Source organism: Ascaphus truei, chromosome 17 (genome assembly GCF_040206685.1).
Source record: "Ascaphus truei isolate aAscTru1 chromosome 17, aAscTru1.hap1, whole genome shotgun sequence".
In the NCBI taxonomy this organism is placed as follows: Eukaryota; Metazoa; Chordata; class Amphibia; order Anura; family Ascaphidae; genus Ascaphus; species Ascaphus truei.
Window position 1 is genome coordinate 10,790,320 of NC_134499.1, and position 20,379 is coordinate 10,810,698.

Here is a 20,379-nt window from a genome sequence, read left to right on the forward strand (position 1 = left end):
ATTTCCTTTTTGTGTCAATTAAATCCCCCAAAGAGAAAAAGTTTGTGAAAATAGGATAAACTAATCTTAAACTAATCACTAATATTGTCCAAAAATACAAATCTTTCACCACCACTGAGCACCTGATTATTTTCATGGACTGTTTCTCTCCCCGGCACCGGAGGGGTTAGGTTATCATTTCGCAGCAAGCTCGTACGGAGTTAAGAAACTGACTGGGGGGAAACCAATGATATCTGGTTACTTCAAGGAAATAGATCAATCGCAGTATTTATTGGAAGTGTTTTCAGTCAACTTCAGCTGGTCATTCCAATCTCATGAACGTGGCGGGGGGAGAGAAGGAAAAAAAAGCTTGTTTAGGCGCAGGAGAGCACGAGAAAACGTGGATCCGTGGAGTGGCAGGAATAGGAAGCGTGGCAGGAATAGGAAGCCTCCTAGTGATCCGTCTGCTCCGGGATTTGGAGGGAGCTTTAAAAAGGAGTGAAACCAGAGAGGTGCTGAGCTGTCTGCAACGCTCAGGGCTGAAAACAAAACAGAAGCAAAGTGGAGTTTGCGTTGAGGACAAGGTGAGGCACTGTGCTCATAGGTGTACGCACGGCAGGGGGGCTCAACGCCTGTCCTCAAGATCCCCCCCAACAGGTCAGGTTTTCAGGATGTCCCTGCTTCAGCACAGGTGGGCTAGCGTTGAGAGCCCCTGCCGTACGGGGAAGGCGTAGAAATGTATACACTTACAGCCTATCATGTAATCGTGCCATTACCGATTCAATGTCTTGATCGTTATCTCTCCGGGACAGGGATTCACCGGTAACGTGGTTCCGTAAGTAAACGCGTGGCTGACCTTGTTTCAACCAAACAATGAAATAGCCGGCTCTGTTAACCCTCTCAGTTAAAGGGTCGCTGAATTGGGCAGGAGAAATGCAGCAGGTTAAGCAAAGAAGAAAGAAAACCCTGTTGGTTTTAAATTGGATTTTTCTGCTTTGGTAATAACAATAATAACTTTATTTCATATAGTGCTCTTTCTCCCAATGGGACAGACAGCGCGTCACAATGACAGTATAGCGTGCGGTGCACAGCGCATAGGAATGTTACAGACACAGTCCCTGCCCCGCAGAGCTTACACTCTGTTTTGGGGTTTTGGTGCCCTAGGCACAGGTAAGGCTGATGCTATTTTGCCCCTCCTGTTTTGCAGCCGGAAGACTTTAGTAAGTAGACCCCATAATCGCTCTGTAGCTTGATGTCCGGGTAATGGCTTCACAGTTACCTCCTGTATGTTTCAAACCTATCAGCTGAAAGGGTTAATGGTGGTTGATAGTGCTGGGTTAGGATGTTGCTCAATGACTGGCAGTGCATACAGTATGTGTTCCGTTAAGTGCATCCATAGCGGTGCGCGTAGCGTGGAATTACTGCAGCAGGAGCTCCGTGGGCTGTGTACCCAATCTAGCGTCAACTCCCACCCACCCGGGCCATGCTGTTGACGTCTATAGGGTAACGTGTGATGCTGGGGCTATTGCAGGGTGCAATGTATCTGAAGTGCGTGATCCTATGGAAGTATGTGGGGTAACTGGTGTGTGCAGGGCAGCGGACAGATTTCTCCGAAGCCCAGGATTGAGGGGGGGGGGGGGGGGTTGCGGACCCTCCGGTTGTTGGGAGGTCAGGGCCCTCAAATTGCTGGGCGGTGGGGGGGGGGGGAAGGGTTAGGGATCCTCAAATTTTTGAGTGGTGGGGAAGGGTTGACCCTCAGGTTGTTGATCATGAGGGGTGGGGGGTTCAAGGCCCCTCAAGTTGTTGAGCAGGGATGGGGGGGGGGGGGATTCAGGGACCGTCAAGTTGTTAGCGGTTTGTTTAAACTCTAGCATCCGAGGTGTCCTGGTAACATTTAGATTGCACTGGGCTCTAGGGAGAGCGCCATTTTAACCTCCCGCACACTTAATACACTTACATCTTCCGGACGGAGTATTAGATTTTTTTTTTTTTTTTAAAGTTAAAACTCGTTGAAAATGGGCAAATCGAGATTAAACAAGAGGCAAAACAATGGCGACAGCAAGCACCCCGGCTTTAAAATCTATGGAGCAACGAATGTATATAATAGGGGGATACTATCAAAGTTTGGGGCAACTGGTATGAGGAAGTGATGCTATTGAAGTTTATAGAGGCAAATAATTTGTATAAGAAGGTAACTAACTTTAAAGCTCAAGCAGTGAAAACGTTTGAATCTCCGTGTTCAGCCTTCTCGTGATGCTTAGAATGTTATTTATATAGGGCGTGGCCTACCACGTTACCATGGCGACACGCCATCGGAGACAAGGTAAGTGTAAGGAATCCACACCTCAGTTTACTGCTTACCTTGCCTCACAGACCTGTGCAGTCCTGGAACACTCCGCTGGTATCTACTGCAGCTGTGCAAGCTATCACTGCAACCTAGCCTTGTACTCACTCATTGGAGCAGTGCCTTCACACCCTCCTCCGGGGATTGGCCCGCTGGCCTTAAAGTACTGCATCCCCACAATCCTCCTCTGCCGAGCATAGTCCTTCCTGGATGTCACCGAGTGTTCTGCCACAAGCCCCTGGCTCGTTACTACTCTGTTTTGTCCTAGTTCCTGTCTCCTGTGCTGAAGCGGAGTACTCTCCTTGTTGACTTCAGCTCCTTGTTTCCTGAGACCGGCTGCTAGTGTCACGCAACGGTCTGTTCCTGTCTCCTGTGCTGAAGCGGAGGTTTCCCCAGTGTTGTCTTCAGCTCCTTGGTTCCTGGGGCCTGCTGCTCATTCTCTATTGCAGAGGCCGTGTCCTGGTTCCTGCGCTGAAGCGGAGGATTCTCCAGCCCGCTCAGGACTCTTGTGCTGAAGCACTGATCTACCACTGCTGCCAGGCGGTGTGCCCACTCCGGTCTACCTATCACTTCCTGAGACCAGTACCATGGGCCATGGTCGCCGCACGCGCGGAGTCCACTTCCACGCTCCTAAGCTGAAGCAGGAACTCCTGACTACCTGTTGCCGAATTCCTGCTTGAACAACGTTTACCCTGATGTCTCCAGTCCTGACCATGGCTTGTCCACTTACGATGCTGCCTTCTCCAGTCCCGACCCTGCTACGTACGACTACGAACTGCGCAATCCGGATCAGCCTGCGCGGTCTAAGGTCGGTGCTTTCACAACCCCACCTCAGCCACGCGGTCCGACCCACGTTTGTGGCGAGCACAACCGTGACAGTAAGAGAATTTGCAGAGGCTTCGCGCGTTCCCTCTGCATTTAATTGAAATGCTTTGGGGAAGAGTGCGGGGCCTCTGTAAGCGCTGTGCCCCCCCCCCCTGAAAATCTTACGCCCCCCCCTGGGGGGCACACACCCCTGTTCTATATAGATATGTGAACTTGGAGAAGTATGTCATATATTCTTATCCCATACAGGCTTTTTCATGTGTGTGGGGGGGGGGTTTCGGTGATTATTTTTTCATAAAATCAGTGTTTTTTTATTTTTTTTGCGTTTTCTACCACTCCTCTTAGAATTCGGAAATTACGAAGAGTCATGTGATTTTGCCTACACCACCAGCGGGTCTAAATGTATTCAGAATTGCACGTTGATATTATAAAGAACATTTACGAGAATGCCACAACAAACATTAGATTACATGAAAATACAACCAAGATAAAGGTCAGCAATAGAGTGCTAGAGGGAGACATCATGTCACCAGGATCAGCAAGGGAGTACGAGAGGGAGACACTGTGTCCCCAGGATCAGCAAAGGAGTACGAGAGGGAGACACTGTGTCCCCAGGATCAGCAAGGGAGTACGACAGGGAGACACTGTGTCCCCAGGATCAGCAAGGGAGTAAGAGAGGGAGACACTGGTGACACAGTATCAGCAAGGGAGTACGAGAGGGAGACACTGGTGACACAGTATCAGCAAGGGAGTACGAGAGGGAGACACTGGTGACACAGGATCAGCAAGGGAGTACGAGAGGGAGACACTGTGTCCCCAAGATCAGCAAGGGAGTACGAGAGGGAGACACTGTGTCCCCAGGATCAGCAAGGGAGTACGAGAGGGAGACACTTTGTCACCAGGATCAGCAAGGGAGTACGAGAGGGAGACATCATGTCACCAGGATCAGCAAGGGAGTACGACAGGGAGACACTGTGTCCCCAGGATCAGCAAGGGAGTACGAGAGGGAGACACTGTGTCAACAGGATCAACAAGGGAGTAAGAGAGGGAGACACTATGTCACCAGGATCAGCAAGGGAGTACGAGAGGGAGACACTGTGTCACCAGGATCAGCAAGGGAGTACGAGAGGGAGACACTGGTGACACAGTATCAGCAAGGGAGTACGAGAGGGAGACACTGTGTCACCAGGATCAGCAAGGGAGTACGAGAGGGAGACACTGGTGACACAGGATCAGCAAGGGAGTACAAGAGGGAGACACTATGTCACCAGGATCAGCAAGGGAGTACGAGAGGGAGACACAGTGTCACCAGGATCAGCAAGGGAGTACGAGAGGGAGACACTATGTCACCAGGATCAGCAAGGGAGTACGAGAGGGAGACACTATGTCACCAGGATCAGCAAGGGAGTACGAGAGGGAGACACTATGTCACCAGGATCAGCAAGGGATTACGAGAGGGAGACACTATGTCACCAGGATCAGCAAGGGAGTACGAGAGGGAGACACCATGTCACCAGGATCAGCAAGGGAGTACGAGAGGGAGACACTATGTCACCAGGATCAGCAAGGGAGTACGAGAGGGAGACACTATGTCACCAGGATCAGCAAGGGAGTACGAGAGGGAGACACTATGTCACCAGGATCAGCAAGGGAGTATGAGAGGGAGACACTATGTCACCAGGATCAGCAAGGGAGTACGAGAGGGAGACACTATGTCACCAGGATCAGCAAGGGAGTACGAGAGGGAGACTCTATGTCACCAGGATCAGCAAGGGAGTGCGACATGGAGACACAGTGTCACCAGGATCAGCAAGGGAGTGCGACATGGAGACACAGTGTCACCAGGATCAGCAAGGGAGTGTGCGACAGGAAGACAGTGTCACCAGGATCAGCAAGGGAGCACGAGAGGGAGACACTGTGTCACCAGGATCAGCAATGGAGTGTGACATGGAGACACAGTGTCACCAGGATCAGCAATGGAGTGCGACAGGGAGACACCGTGTCACCAGGATCAGCGAGGGAGTGTGACAGGGAGGCACCGTGTCACAAGGATCAGCGAGGGAGTGTGACATGGAGACACCGTGTCACCAGGATCAGCAAGGGAGGGCGGCAGGGAGACACCGTGTCACCAGGATCAGCAAGGGAGTGTGACAGGGAGGTACCGTGTCACCAGGATCAGCAAGGGAGTGTGACAGGGAGACACAGTGTCACCAGGATCAGCAAGGGAGTGTGACAGGGAGGCACCGTATCACCAGGATCAGCAAGAGAGTGTGACAGGGAGACACCGTGTCACCAGGATCAGCAAGGGAGTGTGACAGAGAGGCACCGTGTCACCAGGATCAGCAAGAGAGTGTGACAGGGAGGCACCGTGTCACCAGGATCAGCAAGGTAGTGTGACAGGGAGGCACCGTGTCACCAGGATCAGCAAGGTAGTGTGACAGGGAGGCACCGTGTCACCAGGATCAGCAAGTGAGTGTGACAGGGAGGCACCGTGTCACCAGGATCAGCAAGGGAGTGTGACAGGGAGGCACCGTGTCACCAGGATCAGCAAGGGAGTGTGACAGGGAGGCACCGTGTCACCAGGATCAGCAAGGGAGTGTGACAGGGAGGCACCGTGTCACCAGGATCAGCAAGGGAGTGTGACAGGGAGGCACCGTGTCACCAGGATCAGCGAGGGAGTGTGACAGGGAGACACCGTGTCACCAGGATCAGCGAGGGAGTGTGACAGGGAGGCACCGTGTCACCAGGATCAGCGAGGGAGTGCGGCAGGGAGACACCGTGTCACCAGGATCAGTAAGGGAGTGCGGCAGGGAGACACCGTGTCACCAGGATCAGCAAGGGAGTGCGACAGGGAGGCACCGTGTCACCAGGATCAGCAAGGGAGTGTGACAGGGAGGCACCGTGTCACCAGGATCAGCAAGGGAGTGTGACAGGGAGACACCGTGTCACCAGGATCAGCAAGGGAGTGTGACAGAGAGGCACCGTGTCACCAGGATCAGCAAGGGAGTGTGACAGGGAGGCACCGTGTCACCAGGATCAGCAAGGGAGTGTGACAGGGAGGCACCGTGTCACCAGGATCAGCGAGGGAGTGTGACAGGGAGGCACCGTGTCACCAGGATCAGCGAGGGAGTGTGACAGGGAGACACCGTGTCACCAGGATCAGCGAGGGAGTGTGACAGGGAGACACCGTGTCACCAGGATCAGCGAGGGAGTGTGACAGGGAGGCACCGTGTCACCAGGATCAGCGAGGGAGTGCGGCAGGGAGACACCGTGTCACCAGGATCAGTAAGGGAGTGCGACAGGGAGGCACCGTGTCACCAGGATCAGCAAGGGAGTGTGACAGGGAGGCACCGTGTCACCAGGATCAGCAAGGGAGTGTGACAGGGAGACACCGTGTCACCAGGATCAGCAAGGGAGTGTGACAGGGAGGCACCGTGTCACCAGGATCAGCAAGGGAGTGTGACAGGGAGACACCGTGTCACCAGGATCAGTGAGGGAGTGCAACAGGGAGGCATCGTGTCACCAGGATCAGCGAGGGAGTGTGACAGGGAGGCACCGTGTCACAAGGATCAGCAAGGGAGTGTGACAGGGAGGCCAATAAACAGAAAGGCGACCGGACATCGCAAGGCCAGAAAGCTCATTTGACGAGAACAGTTGCCACGCTATGGGCATTTAAATCACAGGCCAGGACATCACTGTTGTCGTTCTTTAATACATTTAGCAAATATTATAGATTGGACATTCAAGCCTCAGCTGAGGCGAGCTTTGGTCGGGCGATTCTTCGATCTGTTCTATATAAATACATTTGTTGAAGCAGATCCGGTGTATGGTCCGTTCCATCCATATGTTAGTGACTGGGTATGTCCCTATGGTGCTCACTGCCATGGGGAACCGGAGAAGAGAACGTGTGTTGTTGGCTTAATTATATTTTCCTGGAACGCATCTGTGGCAGTGGGCACATATTTGCCCTCACTGCAGTATGTTCTAATGATGTCCCCGTTGTGTTTTCCAGCTATGGGAGAGACCCGGGAATTCCCGCAGGTAGTGGGAGGGGTCTTTTATGCCACCACTTGTAGAATAATGGGTTCCCGCTGACCATACATTCCTGCTGGACCTAAAGAGGGGGTTCTCTGCCTGAGGGTTGCAAGGCTGTGGAAAGTGAAACTCTTTGTGGTCTGGAGGCTTTTGGGACAAAGGTTGCTGTGGACGATAAAATTACAGACACAACCACAGCACTCACATTGTACTACAGACAGTAATGAAAGTGGGATAGTACTAATAGGTCTGGAGAACCACTACTTTCTCATTTATAATTCCAGAGTAACGCTACTGGAGGGGTGGTTCTCAGAAGCGGGAGGGGTGGTTCTCAGAAGCGGGAGGGTGGCAACAGCCGGTTTAATGTGCAGGTGGGTGGGGGGAGCGACAGGCCATATTGTTCTGGTGTAGTCTTTCTGTGCAGGGATTGAACTCGGCGGAGGAACGTGCTGGGATGGGACAGCCCCCTGCACCCCCAGGCCCGACACACTGCTCCCCCCCTCCCCAGGTCCGGCACACTGCTCCCCCCCCCCCCCAGGCCCGGCACACTGCTCACCACCCCATGGCCCGGCATGCTGCTCACCCCTAGGCCCGGCACGCTGCTCACCCCCAGGCCTGGCTCACTGCTCCCCCCAGGCCCAGCACACTGCTCCCCCCCCAGGCCCGGCACACTGCTCCCCCCCCAGGCCCGGCACACTGCTTCTTCCTCCCCAGGCCCGGCACACTGCTTCTTCCCCCCCAGGCCCGGCACGCTGCTCACCCCCACCAGGCCCGGCACACTGCTCCCCCCAGCACACTGCTCACCTCTAGGCCCAGCACACTGCTCGACCCCCCCCCCCCCCAAGCACGGCACACTGCTATCCCCCCCCCCCCCCCGCCCCCGCACACTGCTCCCAGCCCTTTCCCCCGTCTGCGGTCCTCACCACTATTTTGGTCACTGACAAACGTATGGTTCCACTTTCTATTTAAAGAAAAATGGGTTTATTTTAGGAAGCCTTTCTCCCGTTCTGCTTTCTAAGAATTGATATTGTATGGTCAGAATAGCTATTTTAATCACTGTAACATGCATTGAAAAAACACCGTGCCACTATTTTTTTTTTCACTTCGACCACTGCACATAGAATAAATAACGTTTAAAACAGTGGTTACTAAAACTTCATGTTGAACATAATTTCCTTGACATTTGGCTGGGGGGTTAATGACACCAATAGGAAGCCACAACCGATGGTCCGCCATTTGGCAGCCATTTTGTTTCCCCTGAGGGAGATTTAAACCCGGTAAGTATCTCGGGAACCAGGGGAATCCCCGGAGCTGAAAATAGTGGTGTTTGTCTCTGAGAAGCCTCCAGTAGGATAAGAGAACGTGCTCCTCTAACAGGACAGTCACACACGTGCTCCTCTAACAGGACAGTCACACGTCTCTGTGTGCCAAGAAAATGAGCAAACAAAGGATCCGATCTAATCTATCAACATTAATTACTGGCAAACAGGCTTCTCACCCTCCAGCATTTACCATGGAAATAATACGTCAGTCCGCCCCACTTAAACACACACCTGTCCTGTTGTACACTTGCGTCCTTGGTATTGAAAATCTGGGCGGGATAGGTGCGCGTTAACCTTTTGAGTAACACCCGATGTACCCTGTACATCCAGGGGACAGCGTGGTCAATATCAGTCCACAAGAACTACCCACAGGTCAGGTTTTCAGGAAATCCCTGCTTCAGCACAGGATGTTTAATTAGTGGCTCAGTCTCTGATTGCACCACCTGTGCTGAAGCAGGTATATCCTGAACACCTGACCGGTTAGTAGCTCTTGAGGAGTGGAGTTGGCCACCCCTGGTCTAGGGGCTTTACGATGTACGAGGACATATTAAAAAAGGCTTGTTTCCTTGGGGGGGGGAGGGGGGGGAGACTGGGGAGGGGGGGAGACTGGGTTGGAGGGGAAGACTGGGGAGGGGGGGAGGGGAAGACTGGGGAGGGGGGGGGGAGACTGGGGTGGAGGGGAGGGGGGGATCCCATTCACCGCTCCAATGGAGCACTCTCCACTCCCGTTCACGTCCCGGGGCGAACCGTCCCCCTCGACCTCACGATCGGCACAACACGTCATCATGAGTGTCGCCAACGGGGCCCTCGAAGGGTTAAAGTATCTGTTGCCTCCCGTTACCATAATATTGCCATGACTGCGCGCGACCTTGATCACGTGCTGGAGGACAGAATTGCTTCCAGCTGTGGCGTCCGTACACATCTGGTGGCAGGAAGTAAGCGCTTTCATCTGTTTCTCCGTATAGAGCCCGGGTTGTACTTTGTGTATTTACATTGATTGTATTTGGGGGGTGGGGGGGGGGGGGTTACACAGCGTGCTGGTGATGAGGGTGCAGAGTGCACTTATTGGAAAGTAAAGCGGACGACCCTTTTTATAACATATCTCCCGTTACGGTCCGTATTGATCTCGTTGGCGGCCTTTCCCACTCCTGCTGATTCGGTGAGTCGCACTCCTTTTCAGAGACTTGGGGGCAATCCGAGCGATTTTCCTTTGGCGACTTGTTTTTAACATAGGTTTGAAGCCGGGTGTCTCCGCAGCTTAACCCCGATTCCTTTCGGCTCCGGGGACCCCCTGATTCCAGAGATACCGGAGTAGGGGGTGCTGGTCTCCGCTCTGCTAGCAGGGTTCGGGTAATGGCGGCGTTTCACAGCTCTGCGACACGATAGGAAGCCGTGATGTCATCCGGTGCAGCTTTCTATTGGCCCGCGTGATGCGGGAGCTTTAAACTTTGCAGAGATACCGGTACCAGCTTAGGAGGTCAGTATCTCGGGAAGCAGGGGGTCCCCCAAGCTGAAATTAATGGGGGGCAGCTCCAGAGACCCCGTACTTCAATAAAAACGGCTTGAACTGCTCCTTTTAACGGAGTCTCGGGGTGAAAAACACTAACTTTTCGCTTCAAAAACATTTTACCTCCCATTTCTTACAGGGTGGGAACGTGAGCCCCCGGAGCTTGAAACATGCTATGTCCAGCTCTGGGAACTCCTTGGTTACAGAGATTACTTACTGGTGAAGGTACTAGCGTCCAATCCCCTCCAGGGGAGACAAAATGGCAGCTTAAATCACTTGTGTCACGTGGGCCAATAGGATGCTGCATTACGCTGGGGATTTCGATACTAGCAAGAAACGCCAGTACCTTTCCCAGTAAGTATGTTGGGGAGGGTAGGGGTTCCCCGGAGCTGAAAATAGCACTGCTCAGCTTTGGGGATCCCCTGCTTCCCAACCTGTAAAAACTAAGTAGGGCTAGGTAAGGGTGTCCCGCTGCAGACCAAGCAATATCCTACATGTGTTTTATTTTTTAAATAAATCAGTTCTGTACTATGAGAAAATACTTGTAGCATTTAAAAAAAAAAAAAAAACTCTGAATTACATTTTTATTGTATTATAATGTAACAAGCCTTTTTTGTTTCTATAGCAACCATTTCCCAAGTCATATCCCCTTCCTCCTCTGAAACAGGCACTGGCACACCCCTTTTCCCTGCCCTCTCTCTAGCAGTGCATCAATTGTATATAGTGACTGCCTGGTCACCTGATCTTCCCCACAGAACCATCTTTGGTCCACTTTTTACTGACAGCCATTTAGTAAACCCCCAAGCTGAATATTCGCCGATCGGTAACTTAGCTAATTACTTATCATCGCGTGGATTGTATTGATGCATATATTAAAGGTGGGGAAATAATTTTAAAAAAAAGTCGTCTTGGGCTGCTGCTTTAAGGCGCCATTTTTTTGGTCCCCCATTGTCACGGTAGACCAGGTCTTTTAACACATTTTATATTTAAGGGATCAGTCAATAGGCAAAACAAGGCAGTGAAATAAAAGGAGGTTTATTTGGATAAGACTTCAGAAACACACAATACAAAGAATATACACACTTCCTGGGGTCTGGGGATTGAGAAAAAGACTTTTCTAGTTGCAGGACGACTGCTTCAGCAAAAGGCATTGACTTGTTCACTCCACATCACTGGAATAAGCCTGGAACAGGTAACCTTGCTCCTCAGAACCAGTCCTCCGCTTTGGCTAGGAGACCCTGGCACCTCAATGCTCCTGGGAAACCCTTCCGGCGCTTCACTGGACAAGTCCCAGGATTACCTACAAGTCTGAAAAGACTGAGAGAGCCTGAGACCCAACGAGCTCTGAGTGCGGTAGCCCCCTTTATAGACTACCGGGTCCTATGTTTTAACATTGAGTGTGAGAACCTCTCCCACCAGCCAATCAGAGCAGGGCTCATCTGGCTGATGACAGGGAAAGGGGTGGGCCAACCCATATCTTACTCATGTCAATCTGCGGGGGAGGCTCCACAGAGTCTGAGAGAATCAAAATTACTTTTGGGCCTGTTCCTCTGCCCCTCCTTGCTACCAAATGGCCCGACACCTCTGACATCCTGGGTCTCCTTTGAGCCCAGATGTCTATGCAGACATCCTGGCTCCTATGCAAATGCTGGCTGCATGGATTTCTATACCTACAGTATAACACCCTATAAACCATACTTTTAATAAATTATAAACCTTGGAGAACCATACCAGGTCCTGGGGTACCCCTAAACCAGGGACCCCTTTTCTAAGGATATTAAACATTTCATTTGGCTGTTTCCTTCCTGGGCTTGGCTGAAGCAGGGCACCTTGCTGGCGAGTTGCGGTTACGTTTTTAAGGGGAGATATTGCCGGGGCAATGTGCCTACATGTATCCTAAAATCATGCCTGATTGTCGGATACATTTATCGGGGGACCAGTAACTCTGTTCCCCGACCTGGGATGCACATTCTGACACCACGTTCTCCGCAAAAAAACCCTTAAAACTCAGGCACCAGAAATCCCTGCTCGATTTTATGCACGGAAAGGGAAAACCACAAAAAAATCACAACCCTACTTGGCATTCTTATCCCACAACCCTGCAGGGGGCCGTACATGGGAACATGGTTACAGAAAATACATGGTTTTATCTTACTGGACACAAGAGCTAACCCTCTTGGCCCATTACCCACAGTCTCTAGAGGCAACCGGCCGGGCTTCACCTTTATTAATGAAGACCCGCTACCTCCGACCGTCACAACCATATCTCACCGATTTGGTGTCCTAGAAAGTTAACCTCTACATTGGCACCAGATGGGTATGGTATATATTGCAGAATAAAGCCTGGTGCGCACTTGGTTTCTGACCAGACTTACACAGTTGCAGGTGTTGAAGAATGAATAATTCCCCCCTCGGCTGGGGGTAAACGGACCATTTCTGGAACCTGGCATTGAAACGCAGTGAGGTTGTCTGGTATTTCGGAGGGAAAGGGGAAGGATGTGGTTTGCGCACGGACCCAGGATATAAAGAAACGTCTTATGTTGATAAGACTCGTTAAGTAATACAGTTGTCATATGTTTATACTCTTTGAAAATTGTCATCTCCCTTTCATTGGCGTAATCCATTGTTGGGCAACAGGGGCCCTTGGGGATTTCACCTTAGAAAACCGCTGTCTCCAGTGCAGAGGGAGCGGAGATGTTGCTGGCGTGGATCGGAGCTTCTCCCTTCTCTCGCAACTGCTTAATGATGCTGCACTGACATACAGTACTGCCCGCTCCTGCGCTGATACATACAGTACTACCCGCTCCTGCGCTGATACATACAGTACTACCCGCTCCTGCGCTGATACATACAGTACTGCCCGCTCCTGCGCTGATACATACAGTACTGCCCGCTCCTGCGCTGATACATACAGTACTACCCGCTCCTGCGCTGATACATACAGTACTACCCGCTCCTGCGCTGATACATACAGTACTGCCCGCTCCTGCGCTGATACATACAGTACTGCCCGCTCCTGCGCTGATACATACAGTACTACCCGCTCCTGCGCTGATACTTACAGTACTGCCCGCTCCTGCGCTGATACATACAGTACTGCCCGCTCCTGCGCTGATACATACAGTACTGCCCGCTCCTGCGCTGATACATACAGTACTGCCCGCTCCTGCGCTGATACTTACAGTACTGCCCGCTCCTGCGCTGATACTTACAGTACTGCCCGCTCCTGCGCTGATACTTACAGTACTGCCCGCTCCTGCGCTGATACATACAGTACTGCCCGCTCCTGCGCTGATACATACAGTACTGCCCGCTCCTGCGCTGATACATACAGTACTGCCCGCTCCTGCGCTGATACATACAGTACTGCCCGCTCCTGCGCTGATACATACAGTACTGCCCGCTCCTGCGCTGATACATACAGTACTGCCCGCTCCTGCGCTGATACATACAGTACTGCCCGCTCCTGTGCTGATACATACAGTACTGCCCGCTCCTGTGCTGATACATACAGTACTGCCCGCTCCTGCGCTGATACATACAGTACTGCCCGCTCCTGCGCTGATACTTACAGTACTGCCCGCTCCTGCGCTGATACATACAGTACTGCCCGCTCCTGCGCTGATACATACAGTACTGCCCGCTCCTGCGCTGATACATACAGTACTGCCCGCTCCTGCGCTGATACATACAGTACTGCCCGCTCCTGCGCTGATACAGTACTGGTCGCTCCTGCGCTGATACATACAGTACTGCTTGCTCCTGCGCTGATACATACAGTACTGCCCGCTCCTGCGCTGATACTTACAGTACTGCCCGCTCCTGCGCTGATACTTACAGTACTGCCCGCTCCTGCGCTGATACATACAGTACTGCCCGCTCCTGCGCTGATACATACAGTACTGCCCGCTCCTGCGCTGATACATACAGTACTGCCCGCTCCTGCGCTGATACTTACAGTACTGCCCGCTCCTGCGCTGATACATACAGTACTGCCCGCTCCTGCGCTGATACATACAGTACTGCCCGCTCCTGCGCTGATACATACAGTACTGCCCGCTCCTGCGCTGATACTTACAGTACTGCCCGCTCCTGCGCTGATACATACAGTACTGCCCGCTCCTGCGCTGATACTTACAGTACTGCCCGCTCCTGCGCTGATACTTACAGTACTGCCCGCTCCTGCACTGATACATACAGTACTGCCCGCTCCTGCACTGATACATACAGTACTGCCCGCTCCTGCGCTGATACAGTACTGCTCGCTCCTGCGCTGATACATACAGTACTGCCCGCTCCTGCACTGATACATACAGTACTGCCCGCTCCTGCGCTGATACAGTACTGCTCGCTCCTGCGCTGATACATACAGTACTGCTCGCTCCTGCGCTGATACATACAGTACTGCCCGCTCCTGCGCTGATACTTACAGTACTGCCCGCTCCTGCGCTGATACATACAGTACTGCCCGCTCCTGCGCTGATACTTACAGTACTGCCCGCTCCTGCGCTGATACATACAGTACTGCCCGCTCCTGCACTGATACATACAGTACTGCCCGCTCCTGCGCTGATACAGTACTGCTCGCTCCTGCGCTGATACATACAGTACTGCTTGCTCCTGCGCTGATACATACAGTACTGCCCGCTCCTGCGCTGATACTTACAGTACTGCCCGCTCCTGCGCTGATACTTACAGTACTGCCCGCTCCTGCGCTGATACATACAGTACTGCCCGCTCCTGCGCTGATACATACAGTACTGCCCGCTCCTGCGCTGATACTTACAGTACTGCCCGCTCCTGCGCTGATACATACAGTACTGCCCGCTCCTGCGCTGATACATACAGTACTGCCCGCTCCTGCGCTGATACATACAGTACTGCCCGCTCCTGCGCTGATACTTACAGTACTGCCCGCTCCTGCGCTGATACATACAGTACTGCCCGCTCCTGCGCTGATACTTACAGTACTGCCCGCTCCTGCGCTGATACATACAGTACTGCCCGCTCCTGCACTGATACATACAGTACTGCCCGCTCCTGCACTGATACATACAGTACTGGCCGCTCCTGCGCTGATACAGTACTGCTCGCTCCTGCGCTGATACATACAGTACTGCTCGCTCCTGCGCTGATACATACAGTACTGCCCGCTCCTGCGCTGATACTTACAGTACTGCCCGCTCCTGCGCTGATACATACAGTACTGCCCGCTCCTGCGCTGATACATACAGTACTGCCCGCTCCTGCGCTGATACATACAGTACTGCCCGCTCCTGCGCTGATACATACAGTACTGCCCGCTCCTGCGCTGATACATACAGTACTGCCCACTCCTGCGCTGATACATACAGTACTGCCCGCTCCTGCGCTGATACATACAGTACTGCCCGCTCCTGCGCTGATACATACAGTACTGCCCGCTCCTGCGCTGATACTTACAGTACTGCCCGCTCCTGCACTGATACATACAGTACTGCCCGCTCCTGCACTGATACATACAGTACTGCCCGCTCCTGCACTGATACATACAGTACTGGCCGCTCCTGCGCTGATACAGTACTGCTCGCTCCTGCGCTGATACATACAGTACTGCTCGCTCCTGCGCTGATACATACAGTACTGCCCGCTCCTGCGCTGATACATACAGTACTGCCCGCTCCTGCGCTGATACATACAGTACTGCCCGCTCCTGCGCTGATACATACAGTACTGCCCGCTCCTGCGCTGATACATACAGTACTGCCCGCTCCTGCGCTGATACATACAGTACTGCCCGCTCCTGCGCTGATACATACAGTACTGCCCGCTCCTGCGCTGATACATACAGTACTGCCCGCTCCTGCGCTGATACATACAGTACTGCCCGCTCCTGCGCTGATACATACAGTACTGCCCGCTCCTGCGCTGATACATACAGTACTGCCCGCTCCTGCGCTGATACATACAGTACTGCCCGCTCCTGCGCTGATACATACAGTACTGCCCGCTCCTGCGCTGATACATACAGTACTGCCCGCTCCTGCGCTGATACATACAGTACTGCCCGCTCCTGCGCTGATACATACAGTACTGCCCGCTCCTGCGCTGATACATACAGTACTGCCCGCTCCTGCGCTGATACATACAGTACTGCCTGCTCCTGTGCTGATACATACAGTACTGCCCGCTCCTGCGCTGATACATACAGTACTGCCCGCTCCTGCGCTGATACTTACAGTACTGCCCGCTCCTGCGCTGATACATACAGTACTGCCCGCTCCTGCGCTGATACTTACAGTACTGCCTGCTCCTGTGCTGATACATACAGTACTGCCCACTCCTGCGCTGATACATACAGTACTGCCCGCTCCTGCGCTGATACATACAGTACTGCCCGCTCCTGCGCTGATACTTACAGTACTGCCCGCTCCTGCGCTGATACTTACAGTACTGCTCGCTCCTCTCCTGCGCTGATAAATACATGATAAATACATGTATGAATAATTAGTTCTAAAATGTGGTAAAAAGACCGTTGCCAACATTTTTAACAGGGTTAGAATTTCTTGGCCAGGTTCAGTGCTACTGCCTTATTTTTGATTAAAGTCACCGCACCCACTGGTAATGCCCATTTCCTCATCAGTCTATTGCTGTTCACTCTGCCTGTAGGTGCCGCCCGCCAAGCCATGAGCATGAAGCTGAACGAGAGGAGCATGGCGCATTATGCTACCTGTGACTCCCCTGCCGACCGTACTGGGTACCTCTACAAGAAGGGAGAGCGGCACACGGCCTATCAGAAGCGATGGTTCATCTTGAAGGGCAACCTCCTCTTTTATTTCGAGGAGCGGGAGAGCAAGGAGCCCATGGGTGTGGTGGTCCTGGAAGGCTGCACCGTTGAGCTGTGCCAGTCCAATGAGGAGTATGCCTTTGCCGTCAGGTTTGATAAGGCAGGCTCCCGGCCTTACATCCTGGCAGCCGAGAGCCAGGAGGAGATGGAGTGCTGGGTGAAGGCCCTGTCCAGGGCTAGTTTTGAGTACATGAGGCTGGTGGTGAGGGAGCTGGAGAGGCAGCTGGAGCTGATGCAGAAGAGCGTCAACCGCAAGCGGAACAGTCGGCACACTGTTAAATCCCACACTGTTGGCCGAGTGAAGTGGGAAGATGCCAGGGCCGCAGACTTCTGCAATGGTTTCCGCCACCCGGAAGACTCAAACATAGAGACGGAGGGCAGGAGAGGTAGCTGTCCCATGCCACCACCTTTGCCCCCGCGCAGACGGGGTGTGCGATGGGATGATGCGGTTCTCCCAGCCCCTTCCGTTACGACTTTAGAAAGCCCGGTGTGCCCGGGCACCGTCTGCTTCTCCAAATTGCACGAGTGGTACGGGAAAGAAATTGAGGATCTTCAGAAAGAGTGGCAGGAAGAACGCAGGCGCCAGAATGACTGAGCCAAATGACAAACAACGGCGCTGTATTGTAACAGGAAGGAGAGCTGCATTCCTGTCACTTCCTGTGGCCTACAAAATGGCTGCCACGGTTAACCAACTACAGGCAGACACACACAGGGTACATCTCCATTGCATTTACAGACTGAAGATACTTGGGGTCATGGTTACTAAGAAGTGCTAAGCCGGAAGGCCCCTTACGTCCCAATGAAATGAACAGAGCCTTACAGCTAAGTAAATGTTGGATATTTACAGCACCCCGCAGGTTATCACACTGCGATCCCGCATTAACTGCCCGTCAAGCTAACGGCGGGATGCAGTGGGATGATCCTCATCGGAGCTTGGTGAAACCCAGCGTTAACGTTATTGACCTATAGCAAATTTCATTATAAAATGAAATTCACATGCTGCAGTCAGAAGCGTTACTGAGTAATGGCCAGCAATGCTACGGGTTTATCTACTCGGAGAGAGATGCTATGATTGTGATCTGCCACCTTAAATGAACAATGTCACCCCCATCCCCCTCCCCCATCTCATTGTTTAATTATTTTTTGCCCCCAAACCTTTTTTTTTTTTTTTACTGCATTGGTAATGGAGGGATCCCCAAGAACTGAAATAATTAGCAGTGAAGTTAGCGGGTTTAAATCTCCCTCCAGGGGAAACAAAATGGCTGTCAAATCTCGAGGTGCTTCCTTTTGGAAGGCCATTTAAAATCACATTTTGCAAACTAGAAAGTGATGACGGTAACTTCACCGGGAAGTATCTCCAGGAACTGGGTGGTCCACGAAGTTGAAAATAATAATCGGTTGACTCCCTGGTTCCCTTAGTCAAAAAGGGGGGGGGGGGGTCAGTGAGGTGGGACTTCTGCTGCAACCCTATTCAAACTCTATAACACAAACCGCTGGTGTAAGGAAGTGACGCAATCATTGGAAATGCTGTTGGCTCTACCCACAAGTGCGATGACGCGATTCGCATCCCCCAACCTTGGACGCAATTCGCGTCATCTCACTGCCCAGTCTGACTTTTCAAAATCCAGGTATACATAAAGGTCAAATCTCCTACCTCCTAAAAAGCAGAAGAACTGTTCTCAATGCCCCTGCTAATGCTGAACACAAGCGCCGGCATATGAAATGAAGTTACAGACACAGATTTGTCCACGTGCTCCATAGAGCATCGAAATGCGACTTATAACCGTGAAGAACAGACACCGCAGAGGACTTCATCAGTTTCACTTTTATTCACGTATGATCAGCGTTTTGGGCCCCGCACAGGCCTTCATCCAGACAAGGGGCGCTCAACTCCAGCCCCCAAAGGCCACGTTTTAAGGATATCTCTGCTTCAGCAATGGTGGCTCAATCAAAAGGACGCCACTGATTGAGCCACCTGTTCAGGGATATCCTGAAAACCTGACATGTTGGTGGCTCTTGAGGATTGAAGTTGAGCCCCCCTGGTCGTGATCAGTGTCCAAATACAGGACAGTCCAGTTCAATACTGGACACCTGGCAACCCTAATCATGGCGGAGGGCGAAACGTGGATATTACATTAGTAAAAAATGTCACTGGGTTCTGTCTTCTGGAGCATCGGGCCTTCCGGGGTATGAAATGAGAGCGTGAGACTTTGGACGGTATGGATCCTTTCTATATTTAAACGTTTTGTGAGCTTTGGGTGGCGGGTTAGAGAGCAGTTTGAGAAGGAATCAAGACAAAATATGATATTTTCTTACCTTGTTGAATGAAATGTGATGTACAAATACAGGTCCCCTCATGTTTGTTGAAAGGGCCGTCCCTCCTAGGACCAAAAGGAACGAATAGCAGCGGCGTGTTTAATAGGGTAAATACAGGTGACCAACACGAAGAATACAAAACAGACCAAGTATTTAAAACAATATTTAAAACTAACTAGTATGGAGAATTTTTACCAACTTTACCTTGTCGGACCCAGCTGGTGGTACTTTGATTAAAATAATTATGCTGCCGTCATCATCCAAAGAGATAAAGGGAGGTAACAACGAACACCAGATTAGAGTTACACAAACCCACAAAAAACACAAACGTCTGCATTTTTCCGTAGGAAGCAGATAAGTTGGGTTTTTTTTTTGTTGATTGCCTCTTGCCAAGGGAGACAATTCAGTTTAAAAAGCCCCTTTTTGGCCTGCTAGATGGAATTGTCCTTTTTACCTGCCCGATGGAATTGTCCTTTTTACCTGCCCAATAAGAATCGGTATTAACCATGTGGCTGACCACAGGCGGGTGGGAAATCCAGTTGAGTTTGCTGGGTTATTGAACACGTGACTAGTTTATGGAGATGTCACAAGTGTTTTAAATAGTGTCATTAAGTATGTTGAATTCCCTACAATGAATTCACCATGAAGGTAACCTGTATATCTCGTGTCATCACTTCAGAATATTTTTATTTTATTCTTTTCAAGGTATGTTTACATGTATAATAGCTGCATGGATACCATATTGGTTGCTTTGAATTCTGGGATAGCCCCACGAGGGCGTTCTACTGCTGCGGGTACGGCAGTCGCATGGCATGCTGGGAAGCGTCTCAGAATAAGAATAGGGAAAATGAGCTGTAATTAATGTAGATGGTAATAATAAATAAAAAAATAATAGTTATAGTAATGCATGTATTATTTTTATTTATACGTAATATGCAGGGCTACACAGAACAGACATTAAAGCAGCAATCCATGCAGTCAGCTTGTGTATAATAATAATAAATATATATATATGCATATACACATATATGCGCATACCGCGGTTTAAGGACACTCACTTTACGAACACTCGCGAGTAAGGACATATTTTCAATAGCCCCGTACCCGTGTCCGTACGCTCGCTTCGCAAGTACGGACAATTCTGCCCTACAGACCGCCGCAGTAGTGACGCGCTGATTCCCCTCGCCCAATAGGCAAACAGCAGCTTGCGCATGCACCTGTCAGC

General features: G+C 51.6%; 1 protein-coding gene across 4 annotated transcripts; it reads left to right on the forward strand.

The window, feature by feature from the left end:
- The first annotated feature begins 462 nt into the window (after positions 1 to 462).
- On the forward strand, positions 463 to 20,046 carry PHETA2 (PH domain containing endocytic trafficking adaptor 2). Of its 4 annotated transcripts, none has more exons than XM_075573902.1 (2): positions 463 to 563; positions 16,661 to 20,046. In XM_075573902.1, the coding sequence occupies exon 2, from the start codon at positions 16,678 to 16,680 to the stop codon at positions 17,431 to 17,433; it is 756 nt and encodes a 251-aa protein (XP_075430017.1). In that variant the 5' UTR covers positions 463 to 563; positions 16,661 to 16,677; the 3' UTR covers positions 17,434 to 20,046. The 4 variants fall into 4 exon arrangements, with proteins under 4 accessions (XP_075430017.1, XP_075430019.1, XP_075430016.1 ...); XM_075573904.1 differs by having other exon boundaries at positions 546 to 670; XM_075573901.1 differs by lacking the exon at positions 463 to 563 and adding an exon at positions 9,311 to 9,440.
- The last annotated feature ends 333 nt before the right edge of the window (positions 20,047 to 20,379 follow it).

Excerpts from the sequence above, each read along its gene's own strand:
- PHETA2 (XM_075573901.1), top strand. The coding sequence starts at position 9,359 with ATGACTGCGCGCGACCTTGATCACGTGCTGGAGGACAGAATTGCTTCC. Across the intron at positions 9,441-16,660 it reads TACACATCTGGTGGCAGGAA|GTGCCGCCCGCCAAGCCATG; the intron begins GTAAGCGCTTTC and ends CTCTGCCTGTAG.